We start from the raw sequence: 24255 nt of genomic DNA, 5'->3' as shown, positions 1-24255 counted from the left end.
TACCTGTATTTTATCATATTCCATCCTCTCCTCCTTACTAAGATACAGAGAATCTCCATTAATAGATCCTCCCCTACGGGACATCTCTGTCCAAACCACATGCTCCTCCACACCTGTCGGCTTTCCCTCAGCTCTTAGTTTAAAAACTGCTCTACGACGCTTTTAATTCTCAGAATTAAGAAATTGACAGTTTAAACCTACTCTGTTGCTGCCTCGTCCCTTTTTGCATGTAAGTGTTCCTCTTCCACCAGTAATATTCGATACTGGCTACTTATAAATTTATTTTCATGTTTAAGTTTTCTATTCAGGCCTTCAGCTGTACTTAATTCTTCCTTAGCCTAGAAATAAAGACCAAAGATAGTTACTAAATATTCATTCTAATTCCCAGTCTATTTTACATATATCTAATAGTCATTGTAATAATACTTTGTACTGCCACATCACCTTCCATCAGAAAATCTGAGAGACTTTTACTTAATTAAACTTCACAGCACCCCTGTGTGACCCTAAGAAACCCTCAGTACCAACTAGCAAAGTCTATAACATACTTATCTTCATAATTGTTATAAGATGTATGTACAGATACTATTTAAGGAGCTGTGTATATGTCCCAAAATTGGTGTCCAAGGTAGAGCTGACAAACAGGTTTGGGGTCAGACAAAGGACGTTTAGCCACCTGTCTCTCTGTTGACTATGTAGTTTAAGCATGATAAGCCAACACAATGGAAGCCAAATCTGCCTGCAGACTAAGCAGGAGTATGTGAAGACACCTGGGAGCCAGCATCCCAGGAAAAGAACCTCAGGGGTCATCCTGACTATGGGGACAAAAACAGCGGTCTTTGGCGTATAAGAGGAAGGCAAGAGGGCAGACATCTTTTTTATCCTTCACCGAGGAAGCAAAAAGAACAGCCCTTTTTGTGTTCATGAAAGTTGGATCCTAGCCATATTGGTTAGTGATGTTGGAAGAAAGCTTTGCGTGAGATAAAACTGCTTTCAGACAGATGTTTAGCCTGTTAAAGTTAAGTTCAGACTATAAGAAGTGTGTTATACTTGTTTTTTTATGTAACCATTTATGTTTCCATCAGCCTGACTCAGTATCTCTTAAATCTTAATCTTTGATAATACACTTACGACTATTTCCTTACAAATACAGCTCAGCATAGGAATGTTATAAAGGACCGCATCCTGATTTGCACCAGTCAAGCTGTGTGTATACTGTTCCCTTGGGAACAGCTTACCTGGTAATTTCTGAGAGTGTCCCATGACAGAAGCCAGATACTACTGGGGGACACTTCAGAGGAGCTCAGGGACTGGGTTGCATCTAGTATTAATCTGCAAGTCAAAGTTAGGGCTGTCATAAGCCCAGAGAAGAATGCTTGAGTGGCTGACAGGCTGGCAGTGTAAGGAAGCTGACACCCAGTTATTACAATTTAGACTCCCTCTCACTGGAAGCAGTGGGTAACAAGGTGACTCTCAGTCTTGGGCACCCCAAGAAAATATCACAACCTGGGACACGCAATAACCCTCATCTATTGTTTCACCCAAATCTTCAGCTCCATTGTAGCACAGCTTCTTTGGAACAGACCCTAGGAAACATTCACCAGTCCACTCTGACCGTTTTGTGCTGCTCCAGCTCCAGACAAAAGCCACAAACCCAATTTAACTGGCTGGTTAAGTCAGGTTTATATCTACTTTGAATCATGGGAGTGATTAACAAAAAAACAACTGCCAGAGCTGTACCAGTGAATTTGGGTCCTTAATTTTACCTGATGATAGCTACTAGAGAAATAAGTTCATTTGCCTAAGAGTGAGCCTGTAGCGAGGCGATGCCTCACTGGTGTGGCGCCTCCTGCTGGTCGTCTTGGGAATTAGCTCATGTCCAGCTCTGGAGCGTCCTTTGCAGGCCAGTGTCTCGCTTGCCACTGGACCCCGGTGCCCTTTACCCTGGGGTTCTGCCCCAGCAGTACCCCCACACTCTGGGTCTCCCCTCCCAGGGGAACCCCCAACCCTCTAAACCCACCTTGCCTCAGTGGCTACTGCCAGTCATCATATAGCCCCCGCTCACTGGGGCAGACTGCAGTCTGTAATGGCAACTCATCACAGGCAAGGGGGTAGGACCAGTTATCTCTGCATAACCCGGGGCTGCACTTCTGCAAGCCCAGTACCTGTGTAGGCCTTCACCAAGGCCTGCAGCCTGGGGGTTTACCAGGCGGGAGCTCCCCTTACCCTTCCCCAGCCCTGCTCTGCTTAGGCACCTTCATCTCCCAGGCAGCCAGCCCTTCTCCCTCCAGGTCTAGAGTGAGACTCTTCCCGCTCCTGGCCCCCATCCCTCTTATAAGGGCCAGCTGGGCCCCGATTGAGCCGCCCGCAGCTGTGGCTGCTTTCCCAATCAGCCTTTTCTTATCGGCTTTCAGTCTTAGCCCTCTCCAAGGGCTGGCTTTTAACCCCTGTTCTGCAGGAGTGGGGCAGCCGCCCCACTACAGAGCTGTTTTAAGGAAATGGCATGTATTAAAAAAGAGAGGATGAAACAGCAGTAAAATCCAAAGGTGAAAACATGCTCAATTTATAGACAATGGTCAGTTATACTATTTCACTTTTTGTCATTGATTCTTGTGCACTGGGACCCACTTATTTAGAGTTTATTACTTCACTCCTATGTAAACAACTCAAACACAATGCTATAGCAGGGTACATCGAAAATAATACCTGCTATAAAAATTGTCTGATTCCCAAGATATGTTTTCTGTGCCCTAAAACAAACATGGATCAAAATAAAACAAATGTTATTTAAACCCTGAACATGCAAAGGATTGTGCCTTGTCAGGCCCCACTTTTGCAAACAATTGCAGTCAATGAGGCTCTGTGCAAGTGTGATGGCTCACCCACTTGCAGACTCTGGGCCCAAGTGATTACTTGAAAAAAATTAGTCCAATATTAGAATATTAACCTAGAGTGCACCCACAAATATAACAATAAAAAAAGTGACAAAAAGTAGTTCTGATCAAGAAATAAATGTTCTGCATACACACTACAACATAAAATAATGCTGCTTATATAAATTATACCTATTAACAGATCAGATCACAGGTATTTTGCAGTTATTTATGGCTAATAGATTTGCGCTGTATTCATAGTACTATATACCAAAATGGCTTATATACAAAAGCTAATTACAAACGTCACACCATCATGTGAAAGTGTAAAAGAAGGCCAATTGTTCATGATTAAGGCCATGTTTTAGTCACAGGTATTTTTAGTAAAAGTCACGGACAGGTCATGGATAGTAAACAAAAATTCATGGCCCATGACGTGTCCATGACTTTTATTATATACCCCTGACTAAAAGATGTGGGGTGGGTGGGCACGCCTTGGGGGGTAGCCTGGGAGGCACCGTGGGTGCTTGGGGAGTGGGGAGCACAGCGGGGGGGGAGCGTTGTGGGTTCTTGGGTGGGAGGGTTGGCGAGGCTGGGGCAGGCTCCCTACCCGGCTCCTGAGCTCCATGTGCTGCCTCTGCTCCACCCCAAGCCCCAGTTCTGCAGCTTCCAGTGGTTGGGAACCATGGCCAATGGGAGCTGCGGGGGCAGTGCCTGCGGGCAGAGGCAGCATGTGGAGCTAGGAGCTGAGGGAGGGGAGTTCCTGTAGCCCTGCCAGGGAGCCCACCCTAAGTAAGCACTGCCCTGCACCTGAACCCCCAGCCCTAGGCCCTCCCCCACATCCAAATGCCTGCTGCTGGGGGGCGGGATGGATGAGACTGCCCCAGCAACAGCCGGTGCAACTGGCCCAGGGGCTGCCTGAGCTGCTCAGGCGGCCCCCCGAGCCAGGCACACTAACTGCTGCAGAAGTCACCGAGGTCATGGAATCTATGATTTCCGTGACAAACACTGAGCCTTATTCATGATTCCTGTTGGCTGTTTAGAGGGATTCCAGGACAAATTTTTTGGTGGCCTCAGAGTGCAGCCATCAACTCTTGCTGGTGGCCGCTGTCATACTTTTTCCTAAAATACTTAATTAGCTTTAGGAAAAACAAATAAATATGCACATACACATGTCCAAATCATTGTAATCTATTTATTGCTAGCTAGTAAGCCTGTTATAAAAAGTGATATTAACAAACATACACGTACCACTTTTCACAGAAGGCTTACTCACTCCCGGCAAGCCTGTGAACAAATTAAGCCCTAGATGGGGGGTTGGGGTAAGAAGTAGGGGCCAGGGGTGACAGTGTTGGGGGGGTCCAGGGGAGACAGTGGGAGGCCAGAGCCCGAAGCCAGAGCCCAAAGCCCTGTGGCTGGGGATGGAATCTGAAACTGTGTGTCCAGAGCTGGAGCCCGAAGCCCTGTGGCCGGAGCCTGCCACCATGCCACCCCAGGGGTGAAACCCAAAGCCTGAGCCCCACCACACTTGGGAAGGTGGGGGAACTCACCAGTTGCCTGTTCCTCCAGCATTGTGCCCCAGCAGTCTCCAGAGGGGGGCAGGGCCCAACCCCTGCTTGCAGCCCCAGCAGACAACACCAAGGCATTTAATCCAGGAGCAACGGGGGGCAAGGGAGGGGGGCTGCTTTGCCCTCCCCCACCCCCAATCACAGCCCAGGAGGCCGTGGTCGCAAGAAAAACCACTGGTGGCCGCATTTTAGAAACGCTGGCTGTTGGTGTAGTTTTTCAGGCATTTTCATAAACTCTGGTCCAAGATCTCATACATTTCATATATATTCATATATTTTAAAAACCAATGAAGTAGTAAAAAAATATCTTCTACTTCTTACCTTTGCTATATCAATATTTAGATGCTCTCTTTCTTGGGCAATTTTTGATTGCAAAAGGAGGAGGTCAGAATCAAGGCTATATCTATGAAGCAAAGCCAATGCAGACATATTAAGGAGTGAACATGAACAAAGCACTATGACCAATAGGCCATTAAATATTACGTAGTCTTATTCTTATACCTTTAGTGTAAACACAACATACAATTTTTTTGAATACACCTTGAACTTTTATCAAATACAGAGATTTTTTACTCAGCAGTGGGCGTTTCCCAGGTACACACCTGATTAATATACAACTTATGAAGCTGATAAAGCCAGCCAACGACAGTGGGTATGTCTATTCTGCAACCGGAGATCTGATAGCGGCATGTGTAGACATACCTGCACTAGCTGTGGTCTAGCTAGCTTGCTAAAAATAGCAGTGAAAATGTGGCAGCACAGACTTCAGTGTGAGCTATACTAGACTGCCGTGAGACCCTGGGTATCTATTCATGTTGCTAGCTTGCACTGAAGCCTGTGCAGCTGCATCTTCACTGCTAATTTTAACCAATTTAGTTCTAATAAGGCCTACCCAAACTGCAATTAGCCACAAAATTAGAGCTAGGAGGCCTACCCAAGCTGCAATCACACCTTTGACTGCAGTGTAGACATACCCAGTGATACCAGCCTCGTGGAAGGAATTCAAATTGAAAACAAATTCATACTTCTTGCTTCTGATGGACATTGTGTGCTTGTGTGTCTTAGAGAGTGCAGGAGAAGCATGACAGCTATTCACTTTCCTTGCTCCTCATGTAGGATTGACCATGGTCAAGCAAGGAGCCAGCTGGCCCATCCTCCTAGCTAGAGGAAAAATGTGAGAAGTAAGAAATCTGACAAAGGAGGAAAGAATTTAAGAAAGGAAGAGGAGAAAAACTGCTGGCTTCATAACAAAGAAATGTGGAAACCTGAGAACCTCATGTGGCGTGGGCTTTGGGATCTGTGCCATTTACAGGGAAAGAAAGAACATACTACGGCAGGTCTACAGTTTAACTTAACTGACTAATGCCCTTGCCCATTATATAATATGAGGTGGAGCTAGAGATAATGGCAAGAAAATGTAGAGCAAAAAAGGCACCTCACACAGTTTGGGGACTATAAAATATAACAATCATACAAAGGGAATGCTTTTGTCATACCAGCCAGTGAAATTCACTGCAGCATGTCACAAAGGCCCTGAGCCTGTGAACATGTATACATGTGCTTCAATTTATTAGTATGAATAGTCCCACTGAAGTCAACACTCATGGTAGTAAAATGAAGCATGTACATAAATGTTGACAGGTCAGGGCCATGTTCGGGTACTGGACTGCAGCTGGATTTTGAAAAGATGCGCGTAGTCATGCCAGCTAGGAAAAGGGTAGTCAAAATTCAGAGTTCAAGGCAATAAGCTCCCAGGATTAATATTTTCCCTACGGTTAGGTGCTTTTGCCTTCCTCCAAAGCATCAGGTATTGGCCATTGGTGGAGGCAAGATCTTGGATTTCAACTGGAAGTCTGATTTGCGAAGAAAATTTCCATGTTGTATTTTTCCATTAACTAAAAAACCACTTAATTTCAAAATTGTTAAAAAGCTCAGAGAAATTACTGAGAATGTGTACATTTCACTATCGCCCTTCAGTCGGGGTAATCTGGGAGCCAAATGATGAGCTCAGTAGTACCATTTAAAGTAATCCATGGCTCAGCTTCCTCCCTGCCCCTTTGGGGTGTCTTTCACCTTTGGGAGTACATGGAAGGAGTGTCCCTGCCCTACAGAACACAGGGATTGTAGCTGTGCAGGAGGGCAACAGAGTGCATTGGTGGTGACGTGTACCCTCCCCAGCCCACACACGAGGAGCAGCTGGGCACAATTCTAGCCCTATGTACACTGTATGTGAATATTTATTCTATGGCAACTACCTCAAATTCACCAATATATCATTTGGGTTACTTTTCGTGTGTGCGCGCCCACTGAAATAAATGGAAAGAATCCCACTGACTTCAGTGAACACTCGATTGGCCCCTAAAATATTGCTATTTTGAATGAAGTCAGCCATTCTGTCTTTATAAACAATCACACAAACAGAAAGACTGACAGGTGACCTGCAATATTTTAGAAAGAGGGGTAGTTTGATTCCCAGGAATAGCACTGGATTGTGCAACCAATGAACAGATTAGATACCAAAGCTACATTTATAAATACAATAGCTGACTTGAAGTTACTTACCATTCCATATATTCAATTATTCAAATAATTTATTAAATCTGGCTGGTTACAAAAAAATACTGTTGTTAACTCCTTAAAGATTACAGAAATATTAAATGCCGATACAAGTTTAGCAAAGAGTACAATCAAATCACTTACTTCCTTTTGCAGAGTTCCAGCTTTTCCGTTATTTTAAGTTCTAATTCCATTATTAGTTGTTCGGTTCTTTCTTTCAGTTGTGCTATCTGAACTTTCTCATTAAAAATAGTCTATTAAAATTAATTTAGTTAGTACTGATATACAATATTTCCATAAATAGTATTCACATTATTCATTTACTGCTACTTTTTTTCTTTTTTAAAGACCATGTAATTTTTGCATATGATTTTTGTATAACTTTTTAATATTTATTCTGAAATGTCACAAACAAAACCATTAGCCAATATACAAAAAAAAGATATTTAAGGTACTAGTCAAGCCAGTGCTTTTCTATATGTACTCTATTTTATCACTAACAGTGTTAATAAACTGAGTCACAGTGGTAACCAAAAGAGATTTAAAGATCTTTGAGCTACGAACACTATCCTCTAACTTGTCTTCGCTGCAGAGTTAACTTGAATTATAATTTGAGTTTAGCCCCTAACTCAACACCTGTTCACACACAAAAGCCTTAACAAGTGCAGTAGTGCTTTTAACTCAAGTTGGCTGACCCATCAGGAAGTATGAGCCAACCCATCAGCTGCTAATCCAATCACTCTGTGATGCTCATGTGTTATTTCACCATGTCTGCCCTTCAGGGTCCTGTAGCAACATAGCTGTGCCAGCACAACTCCACAGTGTGCTCGCAGCCTACAGCAACAGAAGGAATTTTTCCGTCATTGTAGAAACATCACCTTCCCAGGCAATGGTAGCTAAGGCCATGTCTGCACTACAGTGGCCGCAATTCGCTGCTCCAGGCCAACGGGAGCTGCTGGAATCGGCGCTGGCACTGGCCTGGAGCAGTGAACCCTTGGCCTGGAGCAGGGATCAGCCAAACCTGCGGATGCGGCAGGTAAACAAACCGGCCTGGCCTGCTAGGGGCTTTTCCTGCTCAACCAGCAGAACAAGTTTGGGAACCACTGTGCTATAGCAATACTGGTATAATTCCCCCATGCGGACACTCTATTCCAGAACAAAAGTGACTTTATTATGGAATAATTACTGGTTAATAATGCCGGTTAATTTCCTGATGTAGATAAGTCCTTAGCTCTTTCATTCTTTCTTCATAGAAGCTGGTCCCTCCAGCCCTCTTCTCTTAACTCCCTCCAATTTGTCTAGCTACTAAATTCAAAGTTGATGCCCTTTACAGTAAAAATTTGCATTGAAATAAGAACTCTATTGCGAGAAGCTATTTTCTCCTTACCGCTGAATTTTGAGCTATCTCAGACTGCACAGCTGATAGCTTTTTGGACAATTCTTCAAATTCATCCTTTTTTCCTGAAGTTTTTGCCTTCTGAAGATCAAGTTTTGTTTTCATCTTTGCGTTCTACATTTAAAAATATAACCAGTTTTACAAGCTACTATGTATTGCTTAACTAAAGAAGAAAGTCTCTATATTTGTAAATAGGGCAGTCTCTGGAGCCTTTCAATAAAAATTATACTAGAAGAAAAGAACTTTCTACAGGAGCACTGTCTATAATTTGTGTGTACAAACCCTACAGGAAAATCCTATTAATAATTCATTAAAATACAGTATTAATTTAGGCTCTGACCCAGCAAAGACTTACGCACATGCTTAGTTTTATATGCTATAAACAGTCCCACTAACTTACATAGGACTACTCACAGTGCATAAAATTAGGCACGTGATTAGGTTCTGGCAGTACTGGGCCTATAATTTGTTCTACAGAAAAATATTTTTGTCAAACTAAAAGAATATAACATCCTTTAAGAGGTATTTTATGGCATTTTTCAAAACAGAAATCAAGAAAGACAAAATATAAAAGCTATAAAATAAAGATATTTTTCTCCTTTCTCTCTCCTCATATTAAAGTAATTAAACATGAGTCAAAATTCAATAGGCAATTTAAGAGAATATAAGAAATTGTGTGTATATATATATATATATATATATATATATATATATATATATATATGTATATAAAAGCTCTTATATTCTCTTAAATTCTATCACGTGTGTGTGTTTTGCACCCCCTCTCCAATACAAAGAGTTTGTTAGAAGTCACTTTTCTGTTGTACTGGTATGAAGACATAATTTGACTCCATGAGAGCAAACTGTGTAAAATGTTTAGCATAAATATTATTATGATTTATTATTTGTATGATCATAGTACTAGGGAGCCCTACTCATGGACCAGGGCCCCATTGTGCTGGGCACTGAACAAACATCAACATTTCAGTATAATTCCTAAAACCATTTCAGTTTTGCAGCTATATTAACCTGTATACGTTTATGAGTCTGGAGTACAGTGCATGATATTTACCTTTCTAGCCCACACTTCTTTTTCATCATTAAATATTTTTATTTCTTTAGCTAGAACATCTTTCACTTCTTGCACAGCATTCATTAGGTTGATTATTTCTTGTTCTGCATCCCTTTTTTTGTTGCAAAACTCATTTAAAAGTATATTTGTGTTAGCTTTTTGTGCCATCTGCTGGTTCAGTAAGGCTACAGCTTCTTCATGCTGGACCCACAGCCACTCTTGCTCCTTACTGGCAAAAATAAATCAGAGACAGATTATACTGCATACCTGCCATAAGGATTAAAGTCCTGGTCCAAAGCCTGCGGAAGTCAGTAAAAACACTGCAGTGTAGCTCTAGACCTGAACCTTTATTTTCTACCTTTCAATACAGTAAAGCTTACATTCATGACTCTGACAACTATAGCACCATATAGATATAAAATATAGGTACAGAAGTGCATATAGAATTGCCTATCATTAAGACTATCTAAGCCTGTCCATTTTAAAGGTTAATTTTCAGTTGCTTATAACATTCTCAAAGTTTTACTTTTTCAGGTGTGAATATTTTCTGAAAGTTTAATAAAAAATAGATGAACTGTTTTCCAAAACAGAAGGAATGAAAAAAAATCAGTTTTCCTGCAGTAAAAAACTACGCTATGATCTCTTTTTGAACAACTCTAGCTCCTTGGCAGAAAGTGACAGGAACATAAAATCTGGCATGGACAAAGCAAATGCCCCTACATCTCAGTGGGACAATGTGGAAAAGGAATCTCCATGAGGGGGTGTTTGCAGAGATTTTGGCCTGGTCTACAATTAAAGTTTATACCAATATAGTTATGTCACTCAGGGAAGTGGAAACTTCACACCTCCGAGCCAGGATAGCTATGCTGACAAAATCCCCAGTGTAGACGCAGTTGTGCTGACAGACAAGGGGGTCTGTTGGCATCACTAATGTTGTTTGCAGAAGTGGTGTTCCCATACTGGCAGAACTCCTCCTTCTGTCACTGTATGTTGCGTCTATACTAGGAAGTTATGCTGACACAACTATGCATGGCATTGCCCCCCAAAGCATTAGGGGACTATCTCAGCATAAACACCTAACTCAGAGCTCTCTCCCACAGGTGGTGATCTGGGGCTGCAAATTTAAAACTATCCTTATTTCTGACTGTCCTCTGACATTCACTGTTGCAGGCAGAAGGCTCTCCCTCTGCCGCTGTCATCATAGCCAGATCTGTAGACACTTTTCCATAAGCCAATCTATCATTACAGCAAGGGACAGATGGCATCAGGCTCAGGCAGTGACAGCAGCTCAATAAACAAGATCTTCAAAAGCAGGGCTGCTACTGCAGCAAAGAGCTGCCTAGGAAGATTTGCAGCTTGCTGCAAAAGCGAGGGACAAGCACTCGTTCACCAGGCTCTGATTCCATTTCATTTCTCTTTAATACTCTATCAATATGATTTACTGAACCTTGAAGCTAATACATACATACCACATAGCAGCATTCTGTGTTTCACAAAGGATTTGTTCCCGATTCAGTGATTCGATTTCACACGTGATGTTTTTCAGTGCAGTCTGTAATTGATTTATCTTAGCAGTACTGGATTCACGGGCCGCAGCAACAAGAGCTAGAAATATAACATGTGCAGTTGTTGCAAAAAACCAAACAAACCTGTATAACAACAATCTGAATATGGCTTATTTTCTGTAATCTTTAATGCATTACTGTAGGAACTGTCAACTATAGGTCCCCAGCTGCGATTCTCTTACTTTATTTATATTTATTTCTATTTTGTCTCCCCACTTATATTCTCAGAGTTGGTTAACTTGACACTACCTTCCAACTCCTTGGTAACCATTTCTGGAAGATTCTGGAGTTTTAAACGGAGATTACTATTTTTTATAGTCTCCTCTTCTAGAAGTTCAAGGGTATGTCTTCTTAATTTTTCCTGACAATTAACAAATAGATGATCACGTAAAGGTTAGATTCAACCTCAATCACTTAACAGAACAATATGTGAAAAAGTGCTTTGGGGCTACTAAACTCTTAATTCTCCCCCTTTATACATGGCTACCCTAGCCTAGGCACTCCCACCCTCCAAAAAACCTTGTCCCATGGAGGGCTGGCCAGAGCCATGTTGGTGTGGTAAAAGGCTTCTCATGTGGGACAGTTCTTAAAGGGACAGACCCTCTCCCCACTCTAAAAGCTGTGTTGGGGGAGCAGCTGCGCAAGAACAACATTGTTGGGGCAGATCCTGGCTCTCAGCTTCTGGGTTTTTTTTGGGGGGGGACATTATTTAAATGTCAGAAAAAAACCCTCAAATCCTGGGCTAGCACACTGGCAGGTCAGCTCCTGGCTATGAACCCCTAGGGTGTGTGTGTTGGAGGCACCCTTAAATAGGCACCCATCAAAGCTAGGCTGGAGTCAGTGCTGAGAGGAGCTCTTAAAGGGGCAGACCTCTGAAACTGTATGGGAGGGGAGGGAGGGTTGGATCAATGCTGTGCTGATACAGCTTCCAGCTGGAGGTGGGTGAGGAAGAGTGGCTGATCCATAAATAAGTGGTGACCTAGGCGATTGCCTACAAGACAATTAGGTGGTTGCCTAATGCCTGACCTGCCTTTTTGTGCCTTCCCTTCAGTTTTGCTAACGGCTATCTTCACCAGCCTAAGCAAGATGGAAAGAAAAGAGGTAGCCCAAGACCCATTCCTCAAATACTCAATTCTACATGCCTACACTTACACCCAGTACACATTGCTCTTCTTAAGTGTAGAAAGACTGAAGAGCTGGCAATAATATACAAGAAACACAATGAAAATATGAAGGTTTCACTGGAGAGGAATTATAGCCTCAATTAGCAGTAAAAGTGAAAAAGAAAACACTTTTACTGAACTGAGCTAGTGACATAAAAATAACTCATGAGTAAGCTGATTAATAAGATGAATAAGGCTAAGATTTAGTCACGGGTATTTTTAGTAAAAGTCATGGACAGATCACGGGCAATAAACAAAAATTCATGGCCCGTGACCTGTCCATGACTTTTACAATATAAATACCCCTGACTAAAACTTAGCAGCTCCTGGGGGCATGGGGTGCTGCTGCTCTGGGGAGCCCCAGAACACTGTTGCTCTGGGGGGGTCCCAGGGACCAATGGCTAGCTCCTGCACTGGCCGAAGGGGCTGACTGCCCTCAGCCACTGGCTACTCCAAGGTCCTGGTGTCTGGGCGTTCCCCAGGGCTGCCCCCAGGACTGCTGCTCAGGTACTCCCTGGGGCCTGTTGCCTGAGGCCTTCCAAGCAGCGGCCAGTGGGGCTGGCCTCAGGGCTGCTCCAGCAGCAGCCAGTGCGGCTGGCTGCAGGGCGCCCGAACAGCTGGCCCTGAGGTCAGCCACAGCAGCCGCAAAAGTCATGGAGGTCATGGCAAGTCACGGAATCCATGACTTCTGCAACCTCCATGACAGAATTGCAGCCTTAATGATTAATTACTGAAGAGAAGGGTTGAAATAGGTGAGTTAGAGTAGTATTGAAGTGGGAAAGGAGAGTTTTATAAGAGATTTACATTTACCAGCAGATCAATTAAAGAGATTTTTTAAAACACATTTTATTTGAAACCACTTTGGCTTTAAATGTCTACCATGTCCTTATGACAGATGCCAATCATCTATGAACAGCCATTCCCAGTTAAGAAATATCACTGATGACACCCTAACCATGCATATGGGAGTTCTCATCTCTCTGTAGTGAAGGACACTAAGAATTGCTCCAGGAAAGAGTGCATTGGGGTCAGAGGGAAAAACACCCACGTCAAAATTACTTATTTGCTTTATTTTTTAATACAGGCTTCTCTGTAGTGCTGATCACTGTAGCATCTGGGCACCTCACAATCAATAATGGATGTATCCTCACAATAACCCTTTGAGACACGGAAGTATTCTTCTCATTCATACAGAGGGGATTAAGTGAAAGAATAAGGCTCTTATCCTCCAAAGAGCCCTTCACAAGCAGACTTGGCACTCATGTGGAGCCCCATTAATTTCAGTGAGGTTCCACGTACACAAGCTCGTTGCAAGACTGGGGCCTAAATCATTTGCTCTAAACCAAAACAGGAAATCTGTGAGAGCGCTGGGAACCCAGATCTGGAGTCCCAGTCCATTGCATTGACCACAAGAGCATCCTTCCTCTCTTGACTTCAGTGCAAGTGCATACACTTACGCAAAGTGTGGACTGGTCCTAGTCCTAGGGAAGTTCTCCAAAGCACTGGCAGCTCTAGTCAGGGTCCATGGCTGCAACTGCACCCATAGACATCGAGCCCACATGTGCACTTCCATGACTGCATGTCATGTCTCCCAACTGGCACCCAGATCCCTTCTCCTGCCAGAACCTGCAGCAGTTCCTCTCAGTGCCAAGCAGCGGCGGGAAGCCTCGAGCCAGCAGGAAGGTATAGAGGGTGGACAGGGAGCACTCCTGCTTGGGGGGAGCATGGCCAGCATCCAGGTCCAACTCTGCCTTCCTGTCCCTCCTGTCAGAACCCACTACAGCTCCTCTCAGTGCCATGCACCAACAGGAAGCCTTGAATAAGCAGAGAGCACTAAGGATTTAGGTGTGGGGGCAGAAGGGGCAAATCAGACTGTTCTCCTTGTCCAGCCTGGCAGGGAGCTATGGTGTGGGGAAAGCGGGGGAGCCTGTGCCATTGCCTCTGGGGCAGGGGTACCTCATTAGTACGCTCCTGCCCACTCCAGGCTGCAATGGCAACTTCCTTACATCCTGGGGGGAGATGAGAAGGGGAGCAGGGGGAGCAGGAGCAGGGCTGGATGTGGTCTAGTACACCCATTGAATTGGGAGCTTACATCTGCCCCTGCTCCAAAGTAACAGAATCCCACATTTTCCCTGGCTGTGTGATTTATCTTGGTAGGGTTGGATTAGTTGGGTTATATTATTAGGGCCAAATTGTGCACATTGCAAAGTGCATGCACAGCTTCCACTGACTTTTTCAGCTGGAGTTGTCTTCCCTTCTCTGATGGGAAAATATGACCTTCAGACAGAAAGTTGCTTACGATACAACAGTAAAATATTAATTTCACACATTTCACACTGTAAATCTTTCTCATGTACAAGTGACTCTAAATATACTTTCACGTTTTATGTTACCAGTTTCTTAATAGCTTCAACAGCATCTTCAAGGTGCTGCACAGCTTCCTCACTGAATGCATACGCTTCATTTTTCAGTTGTATTTCTAAATTGAAAACATTATAAAATTAAAAGCTTCAAATTTTTTCCCTTAACCTTAAATTATCTATTCATACTGCTACATTATTTTATAAGTGTTATTCTAAAAGAGAAGGCTTTATTCCAAAACTATTTGTTAAATTGATTACTTTCATGGTTCTAAACTAGGGCAGCACCTTTTACATTCCTCAAATTAAAGACATAAGAAATTAAGTATAAAGTTCTAGGGGAACATATCATGACAGACATGACAAAATACTGGATAAACCTTACTGAACTAAGTTAAACCCTACTATATTAGGCTTAAGTAGTTTAGGAGTTCATTGTATTAAAATGCAAAGGTTTATGTATTATTGTGGGACTGTACAGAACTTTTTTAGGAAGAAGACACAATTAATGCAATATTTGGGAAGAATTAAGATCTTCAAAGAACTATTTGGGACAATACATATGAATCTGGTTTCCTAGGACAATGGTTCTCAACCAGGAGTCTGGGGGCCCCTGGCGGGCCATGGGCAGGTTTCAGGGTGTTTGCCAAGCATGGCCAACTTTCGACTCACTAGGGCCCATGGCAGAAAGCCCCATCACCCAGGGCTGAAGCTGAAGCCTGAGCAACTTAGCTTCATGGTGCCCCTGTGGCGTGGGGTCCTGGACAATTGCCCTGCTTGCTACCTCTTAACAATGACCTTTTCAATGCAGAAAAACAGTTGTCATGGCACAGGAGGGCCATGCAGGTTTTTATAGCATGGTAGGGGGGGCCTCAGAAAAAAAATGTTGAGAACCCCTGTCCTAAGAGGTACTCGGGATGCCTTTTGAAGCTACCCCCCGGAGAGGTTCACATAATCTAGTTCAAACTGGATTCTCCAGTGACCAACAGGCAAAGAAAGATTTTTGGTTAAATAGCTTGGTAGTAACCTGATCCATAGCCTTCTTTCTGATCCAGCAAATGGTCAGGACCTCTGGTCCACAGAGGGCCCCAATCCTTAAGGAAAAACTGGAAGGACTTTGGTCTATTGAGGTGCCATAAAACAGGGGTACTAGTTCTGAGCTGGGGCTGTCATGAACTTGTGACCACAAAATGGAGGCTGTCTTCACTGGGAAAAATGGTGTATTCTTAACTCTTAATATTTAACTTAAAGTAAAACCCTAGGCTCGCCCATATTCTTTATTTGACCTGCTAACTTGGGTGAAAACTACAAACTACCTTGTCTTCATTAGAATTTTATGTCAAGTTAGTGGCCTTCATGCCAAGTTCTAACTTACACCCTACGTACCCCACTGTTGTCTCTAGGTCCGATTTTAACAATCTACCACTTTTATGCTGGTGTAACTCCTTTGACTTGAATTAAGTTACTCATGATTCAACCAACGTAAGTGAGATCAGAAGGGAGGTCCATCGGATATAGTTGGCTTGAATGGAGGTAAATCACAGCAAAATTTGGCCCTGCGCTATAGGCCCAGCAGTAAGCAGCAATTAGAGACAAGTTATTTCAACAACAACATTCTGTCATTGCAATCTCTTTACCACTTGCAGATCAACAGATCTCTGAGCTACTTTCCCCAGAAACATGATAAATGTAGGGCATACTGTGCAAAAATAAAAATCATGTCACTAATTACACTGCTGCTTGTCAAGTCTTTTCTTGATTTTTCTTTATCTTTTTCCATTGCTTTAATTCTGTCCTCTCTCCCAGATTCCCTCTTGATTTCTTTTATTTATTTGGTCTTCTCTCTCTCTCCCTCATTTTTACTTCAAAAGCTAACGCTGTCCCCTTTACAAACCATTATAATGTATCCTTCCTATTCTGTATTGCTGTCCTTCCCTTCCCTCAGTATGTCTTTCCTTGTTTCCCCACCCTCTCTCTCTGCTTTCCATGGTGATGGCCTCTCCTCTTGCCCACCCAATTTTGCAGACAAAAAGGCTGAGCTAGGAGGCCCACTGGGCAGGCCTATAGGCAGCTGACTATGAATGCCAAGTCCTGAATGATAGATCTCTAACTTTATACGGGAAAGCTCTTTATGAACTGCTGCTTCCACATCCTTGGGCAAAAAAATAAAATAAAAAAAATTCAGCCATTTATTATCTGACTCAATGCATCTGCCAGTTTTCTGGCATACTTACATTCAGGACCATTTGTTAAACGGGATAGTGCCCATTTACAAGGTGGTATGTAGTTTTTTTTAAAGGAAGTAAATCCCAACCAAACACAGGCTTAAGAAAGGGAACCTGCAAAATGCAGAAAAGTACTCTTTATTCACAGGAAGATTCTGCTGATGACAAGGCAATATATGCAGGTCTCTATCCTCAGCCCCCTTCTTTGCTCCTCCTACACCTTATCTCTGAGTGAATCTCATCCATAATCGCAGCTCAATTACCATCTTTATGTTAATAATTCACAGAAATTTCTCTCCCCTCTGGAACCTTAGTCTATCTAAACCCAAAATCTCATACTGTCTTTCTGACATTTCCTTACTGATATCCAGCTGTCAAATGAAACTTAACATGACCTATTCTCCCTCCCCACCAAAGACCTCTATTTTCTCGATCACAATCATCCTTCCTGTTACTCAAGAACATAATCTTGGCTTCCTCTTTGACGTGGCCCTGTCCTCTTACCCTCACACCCAGGCCGTGTCTAAAACTTGCCACTTCTTTCCTCCACAACATCTCCAAAAGTCGACTTTTCCTCTCATAAGAGCAGTCATACTGGTCAGACCAAAGGTCTATCTAGCCCAATATCCTGTCTTCCGACAGTGGCCAATGCCAGGTGCTTTAGAGGGAATGAACAGAACAGGTAATCAAGTGATCCATCTGCCCACATTGCCAAAATTCTTGTCCAAGACCTAACCATCCTGTGCCTTAACGACTGTGATCAACACTCTGACCTCATTCTCCTCAAATCCGTTCAAAATGCTGCTGCTAAGATCATCTTCATGACTCACTGCACTGACTATGCCACATATCCCTTTTAAGGCTCTCCATTGGCTCCCTGTTTCCAGTATATCAAACACAACCTTTTTATCCTTACTTACAAAGTCCCCACCTTCGATAGTTTAGCCCCTCTCTATGTAACTGTTCTGTTATCATAATGTTGACTCCCTTCACTCTCTCAACAACACCAGCCTTGATCTCCCAATTCTCCCCTTTTCTGACACGCTCTTTCTGCCAGGCCGCCCTTTACACATGAGAAAAGCTCCCAATCAAAATCCATAAAGCTATCATCTTGTCTTGCTTCAAGTCCCTCCTCAAAACTCACCTCCTCTGTAACGCATATGGTAAATTGCAAAATGATAATGGCCAGGCAAGTAGAGAGCTGTGATCACTACTACTGGCTAGGCATTTTCACATCCTATTATATTTATATGTTACGCCATCTCATGCCACTCTGACCCACCTGTTTGTCTCATCCCTCTGTTACATCTTGTCTTTTAGACTGTAAGCTCTTGGGGCAGGGACCGACATTTATTATATATTTGTATGGTGCCTAGCACAATGGGCTCAACCTGGTTGTCAGAAAGCCCTGCCAACTTGCCTCAAACCTAAACTAAAGAAATCTACTCAGGGATAACAACAAGGATATGCAGCCTCCATCCCCATTCAGTCCTTGAGCTCTCAGCTGAGGCTATCAGTGGTAAATATGTTATGACACGGACATCTCACCACAAGGAACTAGTCCAAGACTAACAATTCATGTTTTTCATTGGGCACTAAACAGGTATCAGACAATAACAACTTTCCATCTCTATCAACCAGATTTGACTGGCAACCTAAAGGAAAAATGTTCCATAGCCCATTACCAATCACTAGAGCTGTCTAGCCCTCCCGTACAATTTATTTTTAAAATGAATCCAACAAAAGGTTTCCACAATTTCCCTTGTAAGGTATTCCACAGTCTAATAAAACTTGAGTTTGGAATTTCCGCCCCCAATATCTAATCTATTTTTTTCTTTGTTCTAGTTAATTCCATTACTCTTGGCTATACCTCATTGCTTACACTATTCTAATACAATGCCTCTCCCTAGATAGTGGTTAATCTTTCCTCCTGAATCAATTTCTTCCATTCTTAGTTATTGCAAAACCTCCTTTCACTAATGCTTTAGCAGCAAACTCCTGATTGCTGAAGTTTCCCAATGTTGTATCTATCTTCTAGCCCTTTCTGTTGTCCCAAGAGTGCGTTTTATTTCTTGTGACAGATATAGTGATAAATGTGTTTTCAGATGGCAGATTTATTTTCCAGGCCTTTCGGGAGCACCACAACCAGCTTCTTGTCAGATATCGCCTGAACAAAATTGACATTCAAGTCAGTTCAAGGACTTTCCAAACTCTTAAGGCCCAAAAGGAAAGATTCTGTATTTTGAGTGTTTGTCAAAGTACCTTCTTCCTTCAGATGCCATGCCATGTGCTCATTGCAGAAGCTCATAGGAGACCACAGGCGTCTGTCTCACACCACCTGTCTCAGCACCTGAATGCAATATTTGCCCAGTGTGTAAAATGTGTTCACTTCTCCAATGTATCAGCAGAAATGGAGGTCAAAGAAGGATTCTTTGCCATGTATGGTTTTCCCAAGGTGCTAGTGCTATGTGTAGGTACAGGGGATTTTACACATGTGGAAACATTACCTGTTCAAGGAGATTTTAAAAGAATGGTTTGCAAAAATAAGAAGCAATAGAACAACATGAGGATCTAGGGACCTAAACAGATCATGACATATATGCTTGCCAAAAAGTCTGAGTCCCACAGAGAAACCAGATGGTTGTGTATGTGACAATCAAACCAAATAAATGTATTGTCTACACATATTACCCACCCCCACAAAATGCTAGTTTCTGAAAGATTAGCAGCTTTCTGATTTACATGCCTATGGCAGTCACATTAATAGACAGACACCTCCTGGGTCAAGTAGGAACAAGACAGCCCATAGCAATGACAGACAAATAATATTTTAGTCATATTTTATAGACATATCTGAAATAATGTGTAACTGATACTTTGAATAATACCGATTTTCAAAATCAGGCCCTGCTACCATAATGAGCTCTGCATGGATACAGGGGTCTGCCCACAGGAACCTCATTGCAGGATAGGGGTCTCAATATGCCTGCCATAGTGTGGGTATATCTGAACAAATACATAGTGTAAAATACATATAAAGCATCCCAAGTATATGCCTCCCAAGGTAGCTTTTCCTACTTACACATGAATAAAACTCTACAAAGGTTGTCCTGTAAATAACATTGGCCCAGAGAATACCCTCCTGTGGAAATACTTGTAGGATGGGAATAGGGCAATTGGGGGTTGAATCCTCATGGAGTTGCCCCAAAATCCATCTGGGTAAGGAAGGGAACCCCAGTGGGATGAGCCATTGTTTCATCCCCCTATCGCAGCAAATTACCCCCTCTGGATCCACAGGAGGCAAGAGACATATGCTCGAAGAGCTGTTCCCCTGTTCTGCCTCTGGGACCCCCAACTAGCTGGCAGTGGAGCTGGACAGGAAGACAACTCACCCCCATCCCACTCCCCTACCCCTTTCCCAGCAGCAGGGCTGCTCTTGGTCTGGATCCCACAGTGGGGCTGGAGAGGGGGGCAATTTACACCCCAGTGTCACGAACCCCGTTGACCTTCAGGACCAGAGATAGGGCAAATGACAACTGAGTATTATGTAATCACCCTTTGCTCTGGGGCCATGACCAGCCCGTGCCCCTCCCCCACAGAGCCATGCCCAGCCCGGTGTCCCGCCCCAGGAGCCGTGCCCAGCCCAGTGTCCCCTCCCCCACAGAGCCATGCCCAGCCCGGTGTCCCGCCCCAGGAGTCGTGCCCAGCCCGGTGTCCCCTCCCCCACAGAGCCGTGCCCAGCCCAGTGTCCCGTCTCGTCCCGCCCCAGGAGCCGTGCCCAGCCGGTGCCCCTCCCCAACAGAGCCGTGCCCAGCCCGGTGTCCCGCCCCAGGAGCCGTGCCCAGCCCGGTGTCCCCTCCCCCACAGAGCCGTGCCCAGCCCAGTGTCCCGTCTCGTCCCGCCCCAGGAGCCGTGCCCAGCCGGTGCCCCTCCCCAACAGAGCCATGCCCAGCCCGGTGTCCCCTCCCCCACAGAGCCGTGCCCAGCCCAGTGTCCCGCCCCAGGAGCCGTGCCCAGCCCGGTGTCCCCTCCCCACAGAGCCGTGCCCAGCCCGGTGTCCCGTCTCGTCCCGCCCCAGGAGCTGTGCCCAGCCGGTGCCCCTCCCCCACAGAGCCGTGCCCAGCCCGGTGTCCCGCCCCAGGAACCGTGCCCAGCCCGGTGTCCCCTCCCCCACAGAGCCGTGCCCAGCCCGGTGTCCCGCCCCAGGAGCCGTGCCCAGCCCGGTGTCCCCTCCCCCACAGAGCCGTGCCCAGCCCGGTGTCCCCTCCCCCACAGAGCCGTGCCCAGCCCGGTGTCCTGTCTCGTCCCGCCCCAGGAGCTGTGCCCAGCCGGTGCCCCTCCCCCACAGAGCCGTGCCCAGCCCGGTGTCCCGCCCCAGGAGCCGTGCCCAGCCCGGTGTCCCCTCCCCCACAGAGCCGTGCCCAGCCCGGTGTCCCCTCCCCCACAGAGCCGTGCCCAGCCCGGTGTCCCGTCCCAGGAGCCGTGCCCAGCCCGGTGTCCCGTCTCGTCCCGCCCCAGGAGCTGTGCCCAGCCGGTGCCCCTCCCCCACAGAGCCGTGCCCAGCCCGGTGTCCCGCCCCAGGAGCCGTGCCCAGCCCGGTGTCCCCTCCCCCACAGAGCCGTGCCCAGCCCAGTGTCCCGTCTCGTCCCGCCCCAGGAGCCGTGCCCAGCCGGTGCCCCTCCCCAACAGAGCCATGCCCAGCCCGGTGTCCCGCCCCAGGAACCGTGCCCAGCCCGGTGTCCCCTCCCCCACAGAGCCGTGCCCAGCCCGGTGTCCCCTCCCCCACAGAGCCGTGCCCAGCCCGGTGTCCCGTCTCGTCCCGCCCCAGGAGCTGTGCCCAGCCGGTGCCCCTCCCCCACAGAGCCGTGCCCAGCCCGGTGTCCCGCCCCAGGAGCCGTGCCCAGCCCGGTGTCCCCTCCCCCACAGAGCCGTGCCCAGCCCGGTGTCCCGTCCCAGGAGCCGTGCCCAGCCCGGTGTCCCGTCTCGTCCCGCCCCAGGAGCTGTGCCCAGCCGGTGCCCCTCCCCCACAGAGCCGTGCCCAGCCCGGTGTCCCGCCCCAGGAGCCGTGCCCAGCCCGGTGTCCCCTCCCCCACAGAGCCGTGCCCAGCCCGGTGTCCCGTCTCGTCCCGCCCCACGGGCCGTGCCCAGCCGGTGCCCCTCCCCAACAGAACCATGCCCAGCCCGGTGTCCCGCCCCAGGAACCGTGCCCAGCCCGGTGTCCCCTCCCCCACAGAGCCATGCCCAGCCCGGTGTCCCGCCCCAGGAGCCGTGCCCAGCCCGGTGTCCCCTCCCCCACAGAGCCGTGCCCAGCCCGGTGTCCCGTCTCGTCCCGCCCCAGGGGCCGTGCCCAGCCGGTGCCCCTCCCCCACAGAGCCATGCCCAGCCCGGTGTCCCGCCCCAGGAGCCGTGCCCAGCCGGTGTCCCCTCCCCCACAGAGCCATGCCCAGCCCGGTGTCCCGCCCCAGGAGCCGTGCCCAGCCGGTGTCCCCTCCCCCACAGAGCCGTGCCCAGCCCGGTGTCCCCTCCCCCACAGAGCCGTGCCCAGCCGGTGTCCCGCCCCAGGAGCCGTGCCCAGCCGGTGTCCCCTCCCCCACAGAGCCGTGCCCAGCCGGTGTCCCGCCCCAGGAGCCGTGCCCAGCCGGTGTCCCCTCCCCCACAGAGCCATGCCCAGCCCGGTGTCCCGCCCCAGGAGCCGTGCCCAGCCGGTGTCCCCTCCCCCACAGAGCCGTGCCCAGCCCAACGTCCTCGTCCAGGGGTCGTGCCCAGCCCGGGACCCCACCCAGGATCCACGCCCAGCCCGGTGCTCGCCCCCGCAGCGCCTTATTGGGGCCTCCTCAAGCGACCCCCTGGCTCCAGCCCCGCCCCGCCCCGCTCACCCACGCCGTGCAGGTGGCTTAGGGCCGCGAGCGCGGCCTGGGCCGGGGCCGGGGCCGGGACCCCCCGGCAGGGCGCCTCCATCGCGCCGCCGCGCCCGCAGCCGGCCCCTCGGTTGCCAGGGGAACCGGACGCCGCGAGCCCTCGGGCGGCCCCTGGCGGAGGCCCGAGCTCTGGGACTCGAGGGCGGGCGTCGGGCGGCGGCCCCGGGCCCGGCTGCAGGGCCAACAGACGCCGCCGCCGCCAGCCTGGGGCGGACGGACGGACAGACAGACAGGTTAGACAGGCGGTGCTGCCAGCCCTCTTTGTTTTATGGCAAGTGCGCTGGCATTGGGGGAGGGCAATTTCCGTTCTGAAGGGACAGTGCTCTTAGCTCGTGAAGATTTGCCTGTGCCTGAGCCACTGTTAATTTCCCTCATCCTTAACTGTGTATTCCCAGACCAAGCCCAAACTCGTTAAGGTTGAAAATACATATACATTAATTTGAAACGATAGCATTCAATATTGCAATTTTTAAAACAAATAGTCTAAAGCGGTGACATTTGGAATGAAGGTTCTACCTACAACCTTAGTGCGAACCCTGTGCTTAATTATTGTAATGCACCTGTTACCAACCAACAGTCATGGCCTCTGTATGCACATTGTCTTTTTAATGATGTATGAGGAAGATTAAATAATAGTGGGTCATTTGCAAGAAGCACAAGTGATGAAGAGGTTTTAAGGGGCTTTGAATTATGTCCTTAATTAGCAATACAAATCAAAAAGGGAACAGTGGTGGTGATCATAGCTAGAGACATACAAATAAAAGAATAATGACAGATTAGTTAAGAGGTGGGTTAAAATAGGGCTAGCGAATTATTTGAGGGTTTAATAACAGATCTGAATTAGCCCACGAGATGAAAAATAGACTAATAACAAACCCAAGCTACATTTAGTGCCAGTTAAGGGGGCATCAGGACATACTCCATCCACTCCAAGCTTTAAAAGCATGGCAATAAGAAGTTAAGGAGAAAGACTTCAACATTATTACGTAGCTAAGGCCCTTTGTTTTTCTGAGGAGGATGTGTGTGTTTGTTTGTTGGTTTGTTTAATTTCCCTGGAATTTAAAGGTGTTTATTCAAAAATGTTAAAAAAGGGTGACAATCAGTAAAACCTGAAAATGAAGGGCAGTGGGGTGGAGGGGTGCCTGATACTCTGGGGGGAGGGTGCGGCGGCAGGGGGAGGATACTCACCACATAGTAGTTGAGAATGGCAGACCACTGCAAGGCTATCTTGGCTGTGAACCCATCCCCCTGCACTTCTCAACTGCATAGAGGAAGCAGAGGAGGCCATGCTGAAGGTCCAGGACAGGAGGGGAGTAAAAGGCTGCACCCTGTGAATATTGAGCCCCTGGACAGAGCTGACCCTGGGGCCATGCTTAAGGGCTGGGATCAGGACAGGTCTCTGCTTTTTGAAACCTTGAAGTACCTGTTTGTTTGTTTTTTTTTTACTTTCACTAGTGCATTGAACTCAGTTGCCTCACGGGATGAGCTTCTAAACGCTGCAGGATGTGGGGAAGAAAGGGAATGAAGGAGCAGATGTTCCAGCCCTGGAAGTGCTACAT

At 46.7% G+C, this 24255-nt stretch overlaps 1 protein-coding gene across 1 annotated transcript in view; it reads right to left on the bottom strand.

Moving 5' to 3' along the window:
* Positions 1-23277, bottom strand: part of CCDC175 (coiled-coil domain containing 175) — a 45911-nt gene extending 22634 nt beyond the window's left edge. The window contains exons 1-10 of the mRNA XM_073350359.1: positions 23268-23277; positions 22655-22900; positions 14587-14672; positions 11280-11391; positions 10935-11070; positions 9466-9694; positions 8385-8507; positions 7142-7251; positions 4763-4844; positions 202-338 (exon numbers count right to left, since the gene is read on the bottom strand). Coding sequence (XP_073206460.1) covers positions 202-338; positions 4763-4844; positions 7142-7251; positions 8385-8507; positions 9466-9694; positions 10935-11070; positions 11280-11391; positions 14587-14672; positions 22655-22900; positions 23268-23277 — 1271 coding nt within the window. The remainder of the gene's footprint in view (positions 1-201; positions 339-4762; positions 4845-7141; positions 7252-8384; positions 8508-9465; positions 9695-10934; positions 11071-11279; positions 11392-14586; positions 14673-22654; positions 22901-23267) is intronic.
* Positions 23278-24255: the final 978 nt, after the last annotated feature.

This window comes from Lepidochelys kempii, chromosome 6 (genome assembly GCF_965140265.1).
Source record: "Lepidochelys kempii isolate rLepKem1 chromosome 6, rLepKem1.hap2, whole genome shotgun sequence".
NCBI lineage: Eukaryota > Metazoa > Chordata > Testudines > Cheloniidae > Lepidochelys > Lepidochelys kempii.
The sequence above is the reverse complement of the archived record's forward strand: the minus strand, read 5'-3'. Positions and strand labels throughout refer to the sequence as shown.